General features: G+C 45.9%; 2 protein-coding genes across 2 annotated transcripts; both read right to left on the reverse strand.

Annotated features, from left to right (window-relative positions):
- Nucleotides 1–449: 449 nt before the first annotated feature.
- On the reverse strand, nucleotides 450–4,674 carry LOC130198436 (G-protein coupled receptor 55-like). The gene is made up of 3 exons (XM_056421597.1): nucleotides 3,946–4,674; nucleotides 2,059–2,187; nucleotides 450–846 (listed from the first exon to the last, which is right to left on the reverse strand). The coding sequence occupies exons 1-3, from the start codon at nucleotides 4,672–4,674 to the stop codon at nucleotides 826–828; spliced, it is 879 nt and encodes a 292-aa protein (XP_056277572.1). The 3' UTR covers nucleotides 450–825.
- Nucleotides 4,675–6,652: 1,978 nt separating this feature from the next.
- snorc (secondary ossification center associated regulator of chondrocyte maturation) lies at nucleotides 6,653–11,279 on the reverse strand. Its single transcript, XM_056421691.1, has 3 exons — nucleotides 11,144–11,279; nucleotides 7,673–7,834; nucleotides 6,653–7,578 (listed from the first exon to the last, which is right to left on the reverse strand). The coding sequence occupies exons 1-3, from the start codon at nucleotides 11,217–11,219 to the stop codon at nucleotides 7,469–7,471; spliced, it is 348 nt and encodes a 115-aa protein (XP_056277666.1). The 5' UTR covers nucleotides 11,220–11,279; the 3' UTR covers nucleotides 6,653–7,468.
- Nucleotides 11,280–17,236: the final 5,957 nt, after the last annotated feature.

Genomic DNA, 17,236 nt, shown 5'->3' on the forward strand with positions numbered 1-17,236 from the left:
GCAACAGTGTCAGTAAATCATACACGACGTAGTGAATATGGAACATATAGGGTGGAATAGTTGTTTATTTCAATGTGCACTTTGAAGTAAAACATAGAGTCGTTATAAAGTAATATAAAATATCCCAGACTCAGTAACTGGGACCAACTGAACGCCCTGACCCTCTTGGGCCTGCTACACATTTATTATCACTTTCTATAACAGGTAAAACTGCCGAGTCATGGTGAATGTGACAAATCACAAGATGATCTCTTGTAAGTTTTATTTCCCTTTAAAGTGGAAGTGAAAGATTTGGTTTAAAAATGTATGTCATGCAGAAAATTTAGAACATTTTAGTGAAGTAATCATTTCTGTAACTTTCTTCACGAGCCACTTGTCGAGTCTGTAAAGAACAGACTTCGGCCATAGAGCTGAAGCATGTGGTCCACAGACGATAAATATCCACATCATTAAGTTGTTGTCTTACTTTATTTTGCAGACCACTTTCACTGGAGAACAGAAAAATACCATATCAAGAAGGTCCTTCATAGAGACACATTTCACAGAAACAGACATTAAAAGGAAACAGCACCGACTGGAGCGCAGACGCAGGACAAAGAAAGTCAACAGGAGACGAGTGCACATGTATCGAGACTCTAGTGATGAACTAAACCAAAACATGAAAGTCTTGTGAAATAAAAAAGTTTTGGACAATAAAAACTGTATTAATACACACAACATCCCCTAACCGTGACTCCACTGTTACCACCAGGTCTGTTCCACATCGCGGCGTGGCGTGCTGACGGGTAACTTCCCTCTCGGCTTCAGCTCTGATGCTCACACCAATTAAATGTCCTGCTGAACACACTAACATCACAACAGTCTTATAAACAGGTCAGGCTATTCAAGCTGGCTTTGAACCATTTTAATAACATTATTGCACATTTGAAGTTACATTGTAAAACAATTTGTTAAAAAAAAGAATATAAAGTTCTAATTTATATTTATACATCACATGTGTCATAATGAATATAGCATGTTCTATATTTAATAAATATGTATACATATATATATATATATATATATATACTGTACACACATATACATGTTTTGTATATATATATAGCTATATATAGTGGGCGAGATCTATTTAAGAAAGAATAAAGGAACATGATTGGTAGACAAATGTAACTTCTCTCCCCAAAAAGTAAACCCTTGGATGGGTTGAATATATTCGGAAAGCTATATTCCCAGTTTTCTTAGAAATCAGTGAAGATGAAGTTACTTGTAAGTAATATTTCCTAAAATGTGTTGAAGAACCAACCCACGGTAATACAATGTCAACAACTAGTATTAGTATTAGTATCAAATTAAGTTGACAACAATCTGTTGTCAACGAGCTATCATTTATGACTAATTATCAATGAATAATAATGAATTACATTCATGTGTTTTCACATCTCAACTGGTTGGTGTCTTGATATTAGGTCAGTAAATAAAATATGTACGTTTATGGTTTCATTTACTTACCGCTCAGATCATTTACATGTTCAGATTGACTTTTTATTTATTCTACATTTTATAGCCGACATGCCATCGAAACCAACTTTCTCCAAAGTGAATCTGCTTATCTGGTTTGTGCCTCTGACTTCCTGAGTGAACACAGCCGACTGCAAAGCTCTGCGAGGATTTATTGGTGGCAGATTTGACTGCGTGTGGAAATGACTCTGAAGCCATCTCTCAATGTGGGCTCTCGGAGGTCACGGAGGTCACGGAGGCGTCTTCCGGCTTCCTGCCACCGGAACACATCACGTATCCAAGCTCCCTCTCCCCTCAGCCTGAATCTCAAGCGCTTTGGTTAAATGAGATGGCACTGGGACCCTCTTACTGCAGCATCACGGTCTCCTTTTCACCTTCACTGCCCCTCTAGAACTCACGAAGCCAGACGTCCTGCCGGCCTCCGGAGCACAGCTGTGCATGTCACCTCGAACACGCGTGTGCTCAGAGCTCTGAGGTGCTGTTGGTGGCTCCTCTCTTGCTGCCCATCGATATCCTGAAGCTGTGCTTGGAGCTCCTCACCTCGTGGGCGATGAAGTAGTAGCACAGGGCGTCCAGGCAGCAGGTGATGTTGGAGAGGCACATCGCCGTCTGGACAAACAGGCTGATCCTGGTCTTGCTGCCGCAGTCTTCAATCATCCCTTGACGCACCTGGACATGTGTGGAGGGTCACACGTAGAGGACAGAGGAGCGTTAGCCGGCCATTCTGCCTCGTCTTACAGTAACACTAGAGGTGTGCAGCTTGTCTTCGGGCTTTTTGAAGACCACCTCTTCCTGCCAGGTCAACGTCAGGGATTAGCTTGGATTAGTTTCTATTAAATCTATTTATGTCTTGGTTCCCAGGATCTTTTATAATTGTATAGAGCCTTTTTTATGTGGCTGAAATAGAACGGTCAAAGGAGACATGTTTAAAACTGACACTGAATAAACAGAGTAGGCTTTGTCACTGAAATTGCTACTTACAGCTATCTTTGTATATATATATATATAGATATATAAATATATCTATACAGGACTGTCTCAGAAAATTAGAATATTGTGATGAAGTTCTTTATTTTCTGTAATGCAATTAAAAAATAAAAATGTCATGCATTCTGGATTCATTACAAATCAACTGAAATATTGCAAGCCTTTTATTCTGATTTATTGCTGATTATGGCTTACAGCTTAAGAAAACTCAAATATCCTATCTCTAAATATTAGAATATCATGAAAAAGTATACTAGTAGGGTATTAAACAAATCACTTGAATTGTCTAATTAACTCGAAACACCTGCAAGGGTTTCCTGAGCCTTGACAAACACTCAGCTGTTATAAATCTTTTTTTTTACTTGGTCTGAGGAAATATTAAAATTTTATGAGATAGGATTTTAGAGTTTTCTTAAGCTGTAAGCCATAATCAGCAATATTAAAAGAATAAAAGGCTTGCAATATTTCAGTTGATTTGTAATGAATCCAGAATGCATGACATTTTTGTTTTTTTAATTGCATTACAGAAAATAAAGAACTTCATCACAATATTCTAATTTTCTGAGACAGTCCTGTATATATACACTACCGTTCAATAGTTTGGGGTCACTTAGAAATGTCTTTATTTTTCAAAGAAAAGCACTGTTTTTTCAATAAATATAACATTAAATTAATCAAGAATACACACTATACATTGTTAATGTGGTAAATTTCATATTCAAGGTGGAAGTGTCTGGTTTCTAATGAAATATCTCCATAGGTGTATAGAGGCCCATTTCCATCAACGATCACTCCAGTGTTCTAATGGTACATTGTGTTTGCTAATCGCATTAGAAGACTAATGTCTGATTAGAAAACCCGTGCAATTATGCTAGCACAGCTGAAAACAGTTATGCTGGTGATATAAGCTATACAACTGGCCTTCCTTTGAGCTTGAAGTTTGTAGAACAAAATTAATACTTCAAATATTAATCATTATTTCTAACCTTGTCAATGTCTTGACTATATGTTCTATGAAATGTTCAATTCATTTGATAAATGAAAGTGTGAGTTTTCATGGAAGACACAAAATTGTCTGGGTGACCCCAAACATTTGAACGGTAGTGTATATATATATATATATATATATATATATATATATATATATATGTATATCCTGTACGTCTATTGGTTTGTTTTGCGACAAAACCAGTCAAAAAATAACATTAAAATTAATTCCCGGAGTCACATTAGTGTAACAACAAACCGGGGAAGCACAGCTTCTGACTCCAGGGTCACAGCTCTTCTACATTGCCTGTTCGTATCAACGCCTGCTGCATCGTAACTGCTCTACACCCCGTTTGCTGATGAAGATTATCCGTTGTGATCATAATCTCCAGGACGCCGTCTAAATGCACTTTAGAGTCCAGTCGGCTCAGAATGAACGTTGGTGTTTCTCACCAGGAACTGCAGCAGGATGCCCAGGTGGCTCGGCGTGAACGGAAGCAGGAAGGCACTCAGACTGCTGAAGATGATCTTCACGCAGGCCCGGCTCTGGGCGCTGCGCTGGCCGGACTGCCGAAGAGCCCAGATGGTCCAGGCCGAACAGTAGACCACCACCAACGCGGGCCCCAGGAACCCGAACACCAGCAGGCAGATGATGATCGGAGGGCTCCATCCTTTCTCCGAAAAGCGGTGGAAGCAGTGGAAGTCCGTCTGCTTGACCTCCCTCAAGCGAGAGGTGGTCCAACAGACCGCCGCCAGCACCAGCACCCAGACCCCGATGCAGGTCCCCAGGGCCACTTTGGGCGAACGCAGTTGCTTGGCTTTGAACGGGTGGCAGATGGCCCCCCACCGGTCCACAGCGATGCACATGATGGTGTAGATGCTGCCATATATCCCGCAGAAATACAGGCTCTCCAGCACCGAGCAGAGGGGTTGGAGGTAGGCGGGCCAGAGGTAGTTGGCGGCGTAAATTTTGAAGGGAAGAGGGAAGAGGAGGAGCATGTCCATCAGAGCCAAGCTGGTCATGTAGATCGTTGACTCGGTCCATTTCCGCAGGAAGACGCAGAACACCAAGAGCGCCGCGGCATTCAGGACCAACCCAAAGAGGAAGATGGGGATGTAGATGGCCAGCTCCAGATACCTCATCAGGTGGTCCACCGCTTCCAGCGAACAGTTGCTCGTCATGGCGCCACTGCTGCTGCAAGGGAAACAGTTTGATTTGATTTACTCTTTGTTCCCACGCAGAAGAATAAAGACACATGCACCACAGCGCCGAGCCATGCGAAACCTCTGCGCTGCGTGCGGGCTCAGAAACTGTGAACTTGGTTTTGTGTCTGCCTTCAGATCTAAGGACATGCATCCCATTTGTTTCAATCACATTGCTCGTGACTGTATTTCTTAATGTAATTAAAAGTAATAAGTCAAGTGTAGGTTGAAATACATTGGTGAGCGATTCACTCGTTTCATTTCATTTAGATATGAATGAATACAGCTCCATCTTTGACACGTTGAAGTGCTCTCGCCTTTAATCAAAGACACATGAAGAGTTCCTTAAGGATCTGAGGCTTCCGGGATTTCAACTCAATTTAATACGTCTCTAACTTTTGAATATTATCACTGAAAGTCTGGCTTGTGATTTAATTATACAAACAAAAGAGCTGGCGTGCAAACATTTAAAAATGCAACACTAATCTGATACTTTCTTATGTATGTTGTGCAGTTTAGTGTAAGTGTAAGTGTGGTCGCTCTCTTACCTCACGGATGTCAGTCAGTGGAACATCCAGACTGACTGTCTGTCTGACTGACTGCTCGATGCCAGACACACTTCTGCTTTCTCTACTTTGCTGTTTCATCACCACTTCCTGATTCGTGCCTTTGTCTTTAGATGTGTGTCATAGCCATTTATGATCGAGGCCACGTTGCTCTGCTTTTTAATGAAACGTGGAGACACGATCGCTGATAAAGGCTCCAGAAAAGAAGATTACATTTGTGATGTAGGTCTCACAGCTCTCACTGGTGATGTCACTCCAACCCTGGCTCTATCCACCGGCTCCCTGTGCGTCTCAGAATGTAATTCAAGATTTCACTGATCATATCTGGGCCCCAAGCTATAGCAGAGAGTGCAGCTTCTGAAGGTGCTTTTGCCATCAGGGCCCTCGGCTTTCAACCCACCAGCACGAGGAGATCAGGCTCACACAATCATTGGTAAACTTAAAAGCTTCACAGACTGGCTTCCATGGGATGTTATCTTTTTACTGCTTTTAGTGGCTTTTATTTATACTTTTTATTTCTTTTATTGCATTTTCTCTACATTTGGATTCATAAAAAAAAAAAATATTGAACAGTTAATTCCTGTTTAAATTCTACCTTTGTTTTTTGTCTCGTCTAGACAAAGTTATTATAAGAAAACACAATAATTAGAACTGAAACGATGATGAAGTGTTGCTTTTTCTCTGTTTTGTATCATTTAGTTTGAACCCCACGTTCAAAGACATCGTCTTGGGTTTAAGGGCATCCTTCTGCTGGGTTTCCTTTTCGCAAAGAGTGATTGATTCATCAACAAATAATCCTTAAAAGTAAACGGTAATTTAAATAATCATTATTTGCAGCTCTAATAATAATAATAATAATAATAATATACAAAAATAAAAATAAAAGACAACATTCACCCAGTCAACCAGAATGATTGACGTGAGCCCCGGAGGTTTCTAGTCTGAAGCCAACGTGCTCACGATGACGTGCAGATGTTGACAGATGTGATGTGCACCACGTTCACCATGTTGTGCTATTGTATTTACTCAGACTGGAATCATCCATCTTTATATATGTTGTGATTGTCGTGAATGTATAGACAAAGACTTGTGTGCTTATACTTCCTTTTCATCTCTTCATCATGTATCAATCTAGCATGGTGGCTGCTGTGGTGTGTCTATTAGTCCTGCTAATATGAGTGAGAGTGTGTGTATGAATCAACCTTCCTGTCTCAGTGAGACTGAAAGCATTCAAAGTGAGTGTTGTTGTAGAGACGCTGCAAAGGAAGAGATCGGCTGTGATTGGATTTGAGGGTTTCCTGGTTTCAGACGCTGAGAGGATGCACACACAAACACAGACACACACACACACACACACACAGACAGACAGACAGACACAAACACAGGCGCCACAGACATTAGGATTCGTATTTATTAGATTTATTTATTCAACCTAGTTCTCACAAAGAAAGGGTCATTGACGTTACCATGGCAACATCCAGCTTCATGGCTGAGGACTCTGCGGCGTGTAGAAAGAAGATACAGTAATGTCACTGAAATCATTTTTGAATCAACTGCGAATAAAACACCAACGAAAAAAACTACTCACTCGACTGCTAACCAAATCCGTCCAACTCTTCTTCCCTAATTTTGCCTCTACACATATTTGTAAATGGTGGAATAAAAACTTGTACACAAGTGACACCGAGGACATACAGTTTTAGACATGATTTGGGCTCACGTTGAAAGACTAAAGGAACCTCGTGCATCTTTCTCAATAAATGACAAAAGTAGGACACAGATTGACAAGAGCGCGAGCAAATACACACACACACACGCGCACACACACACACTTCATGTACAAGTAAAAGCAAACACGTTCAGAATACCCCGAAAACAAACCTTATAGGAGCATAAAAGAGCAATAAAAATACAAAGTGAATGACGTAGACATGCTGAGATTTCCACTGGAAGAGCCAGCCAGTTTCTAACATATCTTCGGTAGCCAGAGGACGTGTTTTACAACAATTGTGTGTCGACAGGAGAAACTCTGTAATAATCTGTCAGTCAAGGGACCTGCCACAATGTTCAGCATCTACAGCGAAGCGAAAGACACGACTGGGATCGAAAGAAAGAGATAAGAGGCACGAGAGAAACATAGACACTCAAACACACACACACACACACACACGCGCACGCACACACACACAAGGTGGGATGTGTTCACTCTAGGAGGCGGTGAATTTCCTGAGCGTGATGACGATGAGGGCGAGAAGGACCGACGCTCCCAGGAAGACCGCTATGACAATGGCTGTGATGGCCCCCGGCCCCAGCACACACACACACACACACACACACACACACACACAATTAGAATAATTTGAAAACGCCCGTGACGGACACAGATTTGGCATGGGGAGTGTCGGCCTTACCCTCCTCCTCGTCGAGGGCCTGGGAGTGTGTGATGTCCTCGTAGTCGAAGGTGAAGGACGGCTCCGTCATGGCCTGCAGCGGGTCCTTGGTGGTGACGTCACCGGGGGGCTCTCCAGACATGGTGTCCTGGTTGTCTCTGGTCGTCGAGTCCGCCTCCGTCTCTGCAGGCCAAGAAGAAGAAGAGAAAACATGTCCTACTCGTGCTTCTTTTGAACATGGCCGATCGCCATGCAGTCACCTCATTCCCGCTCCCTGTTGACTCGGCTTGTTTTCCTTGGCGGTCGTTCCTCTGACGGCGTGGCTCACGGCGGTGTTTGATGCAGGGGGATGCCGAGCCGCACACACATGGCCCCGTCTGTATCGACCCCAACAGCCGCCCTCTGTCTCCCTGGGCTAACGGCTCGGGCCTGGGCATAAGGACGTCTTTGTGGAGGATGGACAAGCCCCCCCCCCCCCGACGTGTTCACGCGTCCAATCAAGCTTGAGTATAATTGTTTTTTTTAAAAACTCCTTTAATCAAGATTTGGCTCATTATTTATGAACGTGAATATTTTTGCTTTAGCACCGACTTGCTTGAGGGAAGAGGCAGTGATTTGCTGACTGTGCACAAAGCTCAAGTTGTGTACAGCCGTCTCTGCCAATCCATAGTCGGTTTTCCTTGCATCACCATCGGAGCATGAGGTTACCCTCTGACTTCTCACACCACTACAGCAGCCAAGACTAAACCAGCAGATTGATTCACATCTTTATAATAACTGAACCGCTGTGCAGCTTTCTTTTGAAATCCAGAGGCACATTTGATCTTCACCTCTCCCTAAAAGGATGTTTAAAAACCTCACTGATTCACGTATCCCGTCCTCAACTCTTCACATACCAACACAACCAGAATCCAAACATATTTGCACTCAGTTTATTTAACGCCACATATTTACATATTTACTTCGTCGCCTCCGACGCCCTCAGTGAACTCCTCCACCCGGCTCTATCTTTCCTCTCCGTAGGAACTACTGCATCTGATATAATGATATTAACGTCAGCATCTTGGCTCTGTTGTCGCCTAAATTCTGATAGGCGCTTCTGATGCGAGTATTTTTGAAGCTGCTGTGTTGACTCTCGAGTCGTGCGCAGCTTCTTGTCCTGCAGCTGGCCGGAGGCTCCGAGGCCCGGGCCTCCGGCCAGCTCAGCCATCAATGAGGCCTTCAGCCGAGCGCACAAACGGCAGCTTGTGCGGTCACGGAGGGCGTCGGGCTGCAACCAGCAGCGACCTGCTTGGCCCTGGATGTCAAACAAACTTGTTTATTAAATAGTCCCAGTGTGTCAAAGGCCGTGTGCCTTGTGGACGGCATGAGAAGGCAAACAACAACAACTTAATGTTTCCACGGCCGTTTGTTTCCGTGAGGAAGAGTTCACTCGGGCTGGTCCTTTCTGTGAAATGGATTTAACGTCAAATAAGAGATCATTCTTCTTCTTTTGTCGCCTGACGTATCAGATGAGCTGAAGTCCGCCGTCATGTGGCGCGTCGCTCTCCTTTCGCCAGCTGTGACAACGAGCTAGCTAGACTGTGCTTACTTTACCGTTAGCTAAACTGTGCCTCCATTACCGTGAGCTTATCTGTGCTTCCTTTACCGTTAGCTAACTTTTCAAATGTCAATGTGGCTCATTCTGGCAGTTCAGTTATTGCACATTTACTAAAGTCGAGTGCCACACCACATGTGTAATCCTGGTTGGTTGAACACATGTAGCTGGATGTGTATTAAAATGAAATCCCATTACTTCGAACAGAAGTAGCCCTTAGGGGTACGAGTCCCTCGAGTCAACCGAGACGCCTCCTTCTCTCTACTCACGAAGGCCTGGCAGACTGCAGGGAAAGCTGCTCCCAGACTCTGACAACACAGAAAGCCATTTGTTGGTGCCTCAAGCCTCTTGGGTCAGGATTTCACACCAACCAGAGAGATGACCGAACGCACAGGACGGGTGTGTGAAGAGCAACGTGCCCGAGCATCGAGAACCAAACATGGCACTGTTGCTGTGCTCTTCGTTGCTGTGCCCCCGCTTCGCCCTCCCTCAATAGGCGGCGGTCACATTTGACAAGTGCACTTTTAATTTGTTTCTGAAATGAGGAAAGGAGGCTTGGTGATGAGCTCGTCTGCCGGTATTTATTAGAGTCTCGTGAGGCGTGGAAAATATGTTTCCACCTTCAAATTGAGAAGAGGCTGCAGGACACTCGTAGGAAGGTGAAGGCGGGTCATGGCACCTCAATGTTAGAAACCCTGACCGTGTTGGGATCGGAGCCTTTTCTTTCTCTCACAGCAGGCTTTGTGAAAGGTGACAGCCATGTTTAGTTTTTTTTCACAGGAGAGGCAGAAAATATGTCGACTTGCTACATCCCCGTCGTCCCAGTGCCCTCTTGACCTCTCCTGTGGCCTCTGGACCTCAGAGAGAAAGAAAGAACTAAGTGTGCGTATCTGTCAAGTCGCAAATAGCACAGAACCAGATGACGCTCGGTGAAGACGCCTTAAAAACAATGTCCGCGGCTGCAGACGTTCAATCTGAGCCTGCTTCTGACGACCACCGCTTAAATCTCTCAACCCACATGAAATAAAGTCGACACTTTGTGGATGTTTCACTACCTCAAACCAACGAGACACAGAATCACTTCAACTTTATAGCCGGAGTCAGAGGGCGGCAGCGAGTCACTTCCATATGAACACCGGGCAGCGTGAACGCAGAAAAGATCATCCCGTTAGTCACAAGAGCGCTCAGCGTCAACAACGGCATCTTTGACATCGGGTTACAGTATCACATCCAGGCCTGTGAGTGTGTGTGTGGGGGGGGGGGGGGGGGAATGACACGTACACTCACATCTTTGATTTGATGCTTACAGATGACCAAACATCAGCCCATGAATAACACACCGCAGACAAGCAGGCATCTATAAGCTTTTGGAACAAACTACCATCTAATCGGTGTTCCACAGCACGAAGCATCAACAAAGATCAGCAACGATTTAAAATGACCCAACAGGCGAATAACTTGATTTAAAATCTTCTGATTTCACCTTATGTCTTAACCCTCCTGTTACCTTTACATTTACTAACATATTTTACCCTCGGGGTCAATTTGACCCCAGCAATTAAAAGCTCCAGAAAATTATTAGAATTAATATTGTTTCCCAAGTTTAAGTGTGAGGTACTTTATGTTTGTTTGTTGACTACCTAAATAGCCCTTTAAATATATTTAAAAAGTTGATATTTCTTATATGTTTGACAGTGAAAAACAGCCTGGGGTCAAATTGACACCAAGGAACACCGACATTAAACATTGAATGGGGTCAAATTGACCCGAAAGTAACAGGAGGGTTAAAGAACTTTTTTTTTTACCTTGCATTGTTGCACCTTTGATTCCAAAAGGTGACAGATTTGTTTCTTTTCCATAAAATGCACTCAAAGCAAATGGATCAGGAGGTTTACCTGTGTGCACAGAGGCTACCAGGAGGCTGAGGAGCACCAGGAGGAGGAATCTACAGACACTGCTGCTGGGAGCCATGGTGGTGGCCGCGAGGGACGAGATGTCGGTCGGATCGAGAGCGTCTCCAAAACTCCCTGGAACTTCAAACGAGTGTCGGACCCTGGAAGAGGAGCAGGGGAAGAGGACAGGGCAGAGGTAGGCGACCGAGGGGTGAGAGAGGGGGTGGGACTAGGTGTGTGCACGGGACCGTCTGGACAGTGTGGACTTTGTGAGCACATCATCGAAGGGCCCACCCACTCCAGAGCTCCTCCGGCCACATAGCTGGGTGTGAGGGGTAAACACTCGGGAGCCGCTGACCTCCGCCGGGTCACATCGCGGCGCTCTCCTCCTGGACTCCTCTACTCTTGGGGAGAAAATATGTGACGGCAAAGGAATTGGTCTTCAAAATAAAGACATGGTGGAAGGTGGAGGAAGTATTGGGATCTAAAATAATCTCCCACAGTGTAACTACGAGTAGTATTTATATATATAAATATATATATATATAGTACACTAAAGGTGCATCAGTATATACTTTTGATGAACTGATTAACAGGAGTGCCTGAGAAGGTGGGGGTGGGGGGTGGGTGGTTGTTCCTCTTGTGACGGGTCACACAAGCTGCGACACCAAATTGGTCAACGGGCATAAAGTTTGCCCCCCCCCCACCCCACCCCATACCCTTCACTTTGTTCCCACAGACAGAACCTCCTCTGTGGTGGTTCCTGCTGCACGAGGTGTGAAGATGTCTCGCACTGAGTGACAACAACACCGCCGTGGCTTTGACAGTGAAGGCTTTAAAAAAAAAAAAAAAAAAATCATCATCATCATATTCAAAGGGGATCAGTGGGTCTCATTTCCTCTTTCTGGATTTAAAAAACACAACTCATTTCATGTCAAAGCTGCACTTTGACTTCCTGAAAGGTGTTTGTGTTGGCATGGTAACATCGGATGGACCGAGGGCAGAATTAATTGCGTCTGCTCGACGCAATACATTAGAACAGGGATTCCCAAAGTGTGGTGCGCGCACGCGCGAGCTGCCTCTAGGGGGTGCGCGAGAGGAAAAATGTAATGGTGGTCTAATGGTGTAATAATTAATATTAAACATTCACAGGGCTCTCAAGTGTCATTTCGGTCTTAACTCACGCACTCCCGCCACACATCGTATTTCTTACGCTGAAAAAAACTCTCGGCTATTTAATGTTTGAATGCAGGGGTGCTCAATACGTCGATCGTGGTCGCCGCAGAGCTCCGACGCCGGTCCGCGCGCATCGGGACGGAGCAAAGAAAAAGTCACTCGCACCCCCCGCCCCACCTGTTGGAGAACCACTGCGCCACTGTGAGGGGGAAAGGACGTCACGTGATCACAGTGCATTGAGTGACGCTGTGACAAACGGAGCTTGGAGAACATGTCCATGTTGTGATGCAATCGCAGCGAGAGCGCGCGAGCGAGAGAGAGAGCACGCGAGAGAGCGCGCGAGAGAGAGAGCGCGCGTATAGAGCGAGAGGGCGCGTAGAGCGAGAGTGAGCAAATATAATTTGATGACGTCACAGCTGTGTAGACGCGTGATGACATCACAGCAGGCTTTGATCCCTTTATTGGCTTTTGTCTCTGAAGCTGTATATGAGGTATTTTGTAAACCTTACTGTTTCCAGTCAGTACTTTCCAGGATTCTTCATTTTCTGCATCACTGAGAACACAATCTTCACACCATCTCTACACCATCTCTACAAAGGCCCTTTGAAAACACAGAGAACACAGAAAGTTATAATTTTCAAATGGAGACAATGAATTACAGCAACTGCAACAAAAGACGGAGGAGGTTTAAGGGGGACATAAGCGTCACCTACAACGCCCCAAACCCTGACGATAACAGGACGCTTTGGCATATGAATGTCATTTCTGGGCCCCAGAACTATAATCCTTACAGAGGGGGTCCCTTTAGACCCGATCAAGCACAAAGGGCAGTTATCAGGGATAAGAAGGCTCAAGCAGAAGATGCGGCAAAGAAAGCTCTTGATGGTAAGAAACCCTGTGGGGTGTTGAAAGACTCAGAAACCCCCAGTCAGGTCCCAGAACCCATAAAGGACGTTGAAGAGGAGGTAGACGAGGGCACCAGCCAGCTCCTCTTGATGAAAGAGAATGCACTTCAAAGAGGTAGAGTGGAGCTTTTAGAAAAGGAGGCCAAACAAAATGAGGCTCTCCAGAAGGAGTCTTGTCTCAAGAATGTTGAAAAGATCAAGGACAACAGAATTTCCACTCTCTGCAGCAAGAACAGGGTTCATCAGTCTGCAGAGGTCAATTCTCCCCAGACACAAAATAACCAAACCTCCTGGAGGAAACAGTGCCTGGTGCAGGGAGAGCGCCCACCACAAGTAGCTCAGGGCGCTCGTGGGGGTGAACAAGCTGGTAGACAGGCTACCCGGCCGAGAATTGAGCCCACTAAACCACAAAGGATACCTCACCAGTGCAAAGGAAGAATCATCCCCACTGAGGCCCCAGAACCCATAAAGGACATCAAAGAGGAGGTAGACGAGGGCACCAGCCAGCTCCTCTCCAAAGAGAATGCAATTCTGAGAAGTCAAGTGGAGCTTTTAGAAACGGATGCCAAACTAAATGAGGCTCTCCAGAAGGAGTCTCGCCTCAAGAAAGTTGAAGAGATCAGTGACCTAGAGCTTCAACTCGAATTGAAGAAGGTCACTGAAGCTGAGACCGACCACAAATTAAAGCAGTTGGAGGAGGCCCTTCAGCTGCAAAAGGAGAACCAGTGGGCTCGAAATCAACCTGGCCCAGACCCTTCTGTTACTGAAGAAGAGCCAGGAAGGCAGAAATGAACTTGGCTCACCAAAGAGAGCGAGCAATCAGCTGCAGGCTGCGCTGACCGAGTCATTGACTCAATCAGCAGTCAACAGCTCCAGTGGCAGAAGAAAAGGGCCATCTTCTCCAGGCCATGAGCGAAATCAAAAGCAGCCTGGAGGAGATAAAGCGGTCAAAAGCCCAAAAAACTCTCTTTGCGGAAAAGAATCGTTTCAGTTCTTCAGGCGAGCTGGAGGACAATAAACACGCTCGCCTTCCTGTGGCGTGTGGGTTGCACATTCCATATTTAAGTTGGGTTTTTACTCCGGTTGATCCGGTTCTCCCAACATAAAAAATATTTCAATGGAAACATTTCACAGACAAAAGCAGAGGTCGTTGAACGCAGATGCGGCTCACTACAGATAGCTGTTGCAAAACTACGGACGCTCAAACAGGCACTCACAGTGGGCCCAAAGGGAGGGAGACGCACACCACAAAAACGTTAGAACACAGAGCAGGAATCAAGAAGAAGCTGCTCGAACAGCTGGCAGAGGATGGAGGTTTTAGTAAAGTGTGAGGCCAGAACTAAATGAGGTAGATGGCCAGGAAGGAGCAGACCAAGACAGATAAGAGTGCTAAGACTAAGCAACCTAGAGGAGCGACAAAGTACACTGAGAAGCAGCGAGCTGGAGGAATGAGTTCAGGAACAAGTGTGTGAAACCGTGAAGCGGCTCACACGACGATGAGTGTTCGGTAACAACAGCAATGTGAACCGCAGAGCGACTCACACACGTAGTGTTAAAAAAAAAGGAAAAAATACAGGAAGGAGAAGGAGCATTACGCACAAGAGACATAAAGCAATTCAGGAGCCGCAGGAAACAGGACTCGAGGATGCCAGGGCACGGTGAAGACATGGAGAGTTCGAAAGGGGCGAACAACATGAGGATGGCTCCAGAAAGGTTCTGTGAAAAACACTCAAAGAGCTCAGTCAACCTAGAGGAAAAGCTCTACTACAGTATAAATGAAGTCGAGCGAGGAGAGTTTTCTGAGACGACACGAGAAACCGAGATGCAAGCTAAAGGAAGTTATGTCAGGAACACAACATGGCATGAAAAGTCAGGAGACTAGCCGGGGAACTAAGACTAAAGGGTTACTGGACAACAGCGTGGACCGGCTAGAACCGACATCACTGGCTGAAGAAGAGGTTATTAGAAATAAGGAGCAAAGAAAGAGCAATGGAGGACGGCACAGGACCACTGCAGAAACAGTGCAGGCAGGGGACTAAGACTCCGGGGAGACAGACCGAGACACGAAACGAGTGTGCTGGAAACACAAATGGACAAAAGTGGCAAGAACTCACAACAGGTCTCAAATGGCTACAATAACAATTAAAAGAAAAATATGGGACGCTGATGAAGGTAGATAAAGGTGCTGGCATTGGACGGACATCGAAGAAACACAACAGCAAAACAGAAAGGCACTGACAGGCAAACACGAAGGCAAGCGGGTGCAGCACCAAAACACTTGAGAAGAGCTAAAGAGCAGACAATTCTAAGCATAGAAGCTAGGCGGCGGCGAAACAGCTGGACTGAGGATCGGCTCAGGACAGGTTTCTGGGTGGGGAACCGACGCGAATTCACAGAGTGCTTTGCCAACCTAAAGTTGAAAAGTACAAAGACGCCTACAATTATGCATTGGAAGCTAATAAGTGGCGAGGAACGGAGAGTGGAGGAGGAGAGAGAGAGCGAGCACGAACACGAGGAGTCGCCCCACCAGGCCAACGGCAGATAAACACGTGCAAGCAGGGACAAGACTGGAGGTCGGGGAGCGGGACGAGGACAGCGAGAGTCGCACGAGGGCTGAGCAAACGGGAACCGAGCACGGCCACAGGCTTGCAACAAGGAGTTTTAACCAAATCTCAGGGCAGGCGGGACGGTGAGAGGACCTGCAGTCGAGGCATGGTCCATGGAAGAAAAAGATAAAAACGGTTAACCTTACGACAAAGGGTCTCGACATGACCACTGAGGAGCCAGGAGAAAAAAGATCTGGTGCAACATGGACAGGTCTCAGGAGGTATTCCGGACTTTGGCTTTCAGAGTGAAGAGAGGAAGAAGCACATTAAGGAAGTCACTAGATGACGGGGAGACAAGATGCAATAGATGGGAACAGAATGCACTCGGCCTGCGTAAAGATCAGCACAATTGATTCGGCGACCAGACACGGATTGGCTTTCAACTAATAGATGTCTGGCAGGAATAACAAAGTGAAAGAATCAAGTAGCATAGAACTACGAGCAGTAATAAAAAGAAAGGCGTCCTGCGAGGTCACAGAGTGGTTCTGCCACTGAGAAGGTCTGACACAGCATAAAGTTACAAGAGATAAGCAGCGCGATTGAGACATGACAAGGCTTCTGAGGCGTGGGGGTCAGACGAGGCGGCGATTCTGTGGGCCGACCTTAATGTTGCCCCAAAAGTCTGAAAGTACTGTGGAAGATCGCTGGACAAGTTTATGCATGTCCGAACTGAATGGCGGCGAGAACGGCCAATGTACAATGAGATACACGAGATAGTCGGAGCCCTGGGGATCCCAGAAAGGAAGTGGTAATCGCACGCTACACGAGCCAAGACACGACAAGTAGCTTTCCAACTAGATATGAAAGTTGGTGAGAGTGATAACTGTGATGCAAGGACGGCTCGACATATGTAGATGACCAGCATGATGAGGCTGGAGTTCGTTGCAGCCGGGTTCGGAGAGTACACTGGAGACTGGAGCAGGTTCGTGTGGCGAGGTTCATGTGCGGACCGGACACGACGGGAGGTTCTGTGCTCAGGTAAATAAGGAGTCTGTGAGATGTTCGGAAAGATGTGCACAGGTCTGTTCGAGGTTCTGGGAGCATCTGGATGGAGGTTTCGGTATTAATGGTGTGAATGCAGGTGGCTCACCCATCCCAGAGTGGTCGGGAACATAGGACGGACAAAGAAAGTCACTAGCACCTCCGCTAACTCCTAAAACTGAACATGCGGTTCCAAAATAGCATAACGAGGTCCAAGGTGAGGAACAGAGAATCGGGGTCAGGCCAGGGTGAAGTTGTCACCGAATTGCAGCATGGCAGGGTCAACCAGGGATGCACCGTGGTGCACGGGCAAACGATCCGAGATCAAGAGAGTTTACAATTTGGTTCTGAATGTCGGTCAGCGGTGTGAGCGGAGCATCCAGTGCAGACCGTTGTTGCTTTCAATGCAGAGGAGTGACTCGAACGGT

This window comes from Pseudoliparis swirei, chromosome 8 (genome assembly GCF_029220125.1).
Source record: "Pseudoliparis swirei isolate HS2019 ecotype Mariana Trench chromosome 8, NWPU_hadal_v1, whole genome shotgun sequence".
Taxonomy (NCBI): domain Eukaryota; kingdom Metazoa; phylum Chordata; class Actinopteri; order Perciformes; family Liparidae; genus Pseudoliparis; species Pseudoliparis swirei.

Bases quoted from the DNA above. Each gene is read 5' to 3' on its own strand.
- snorc (XM_056421691.1), bottom strand. From the start codon at position 11,219: ATGGCTCCCAGCAGCAGTGTCTGTAGATTCCTCCTCCTGGTGCTCCTC. The intron at 7,835-11,143 runs GTAAACCTCCTG...CTTGGCCTGCAG, and splicing joins GGTAGCCTCTGTGCACACAG to AGACGGAGGCGGACTCGACG. The intron at 7,579-7,672 runs GTAAGGCCGACA...GTGTGTGTGTGT, and splicing joins GGCCCTCGACGAGGAGGAGG to GTGTGCTGGGGCCGGGGGCC.
- LOC130198436 (XM_056421597.1), bottom strand. From the start codon at position 4,674: ATGACGAGCAACTGTTCGCTGGAAGCGGTGGACCACCTGATGAGGTAT. The intron at 2,188-3,945 runs GTGAGAAACACC...ACACATGTCCAG, and splicing joins GCATCCTGCTGCAGTTCCTG to GTGCGTCAAGGGATGATTGA. The intron at 847-2,058 runs GTGAGGAGCTCC...TTGTGATGTTAG, and splicing joins ACTACTTCATCGCCCACGAG to TGTGTTCAGCAGGACATTTA.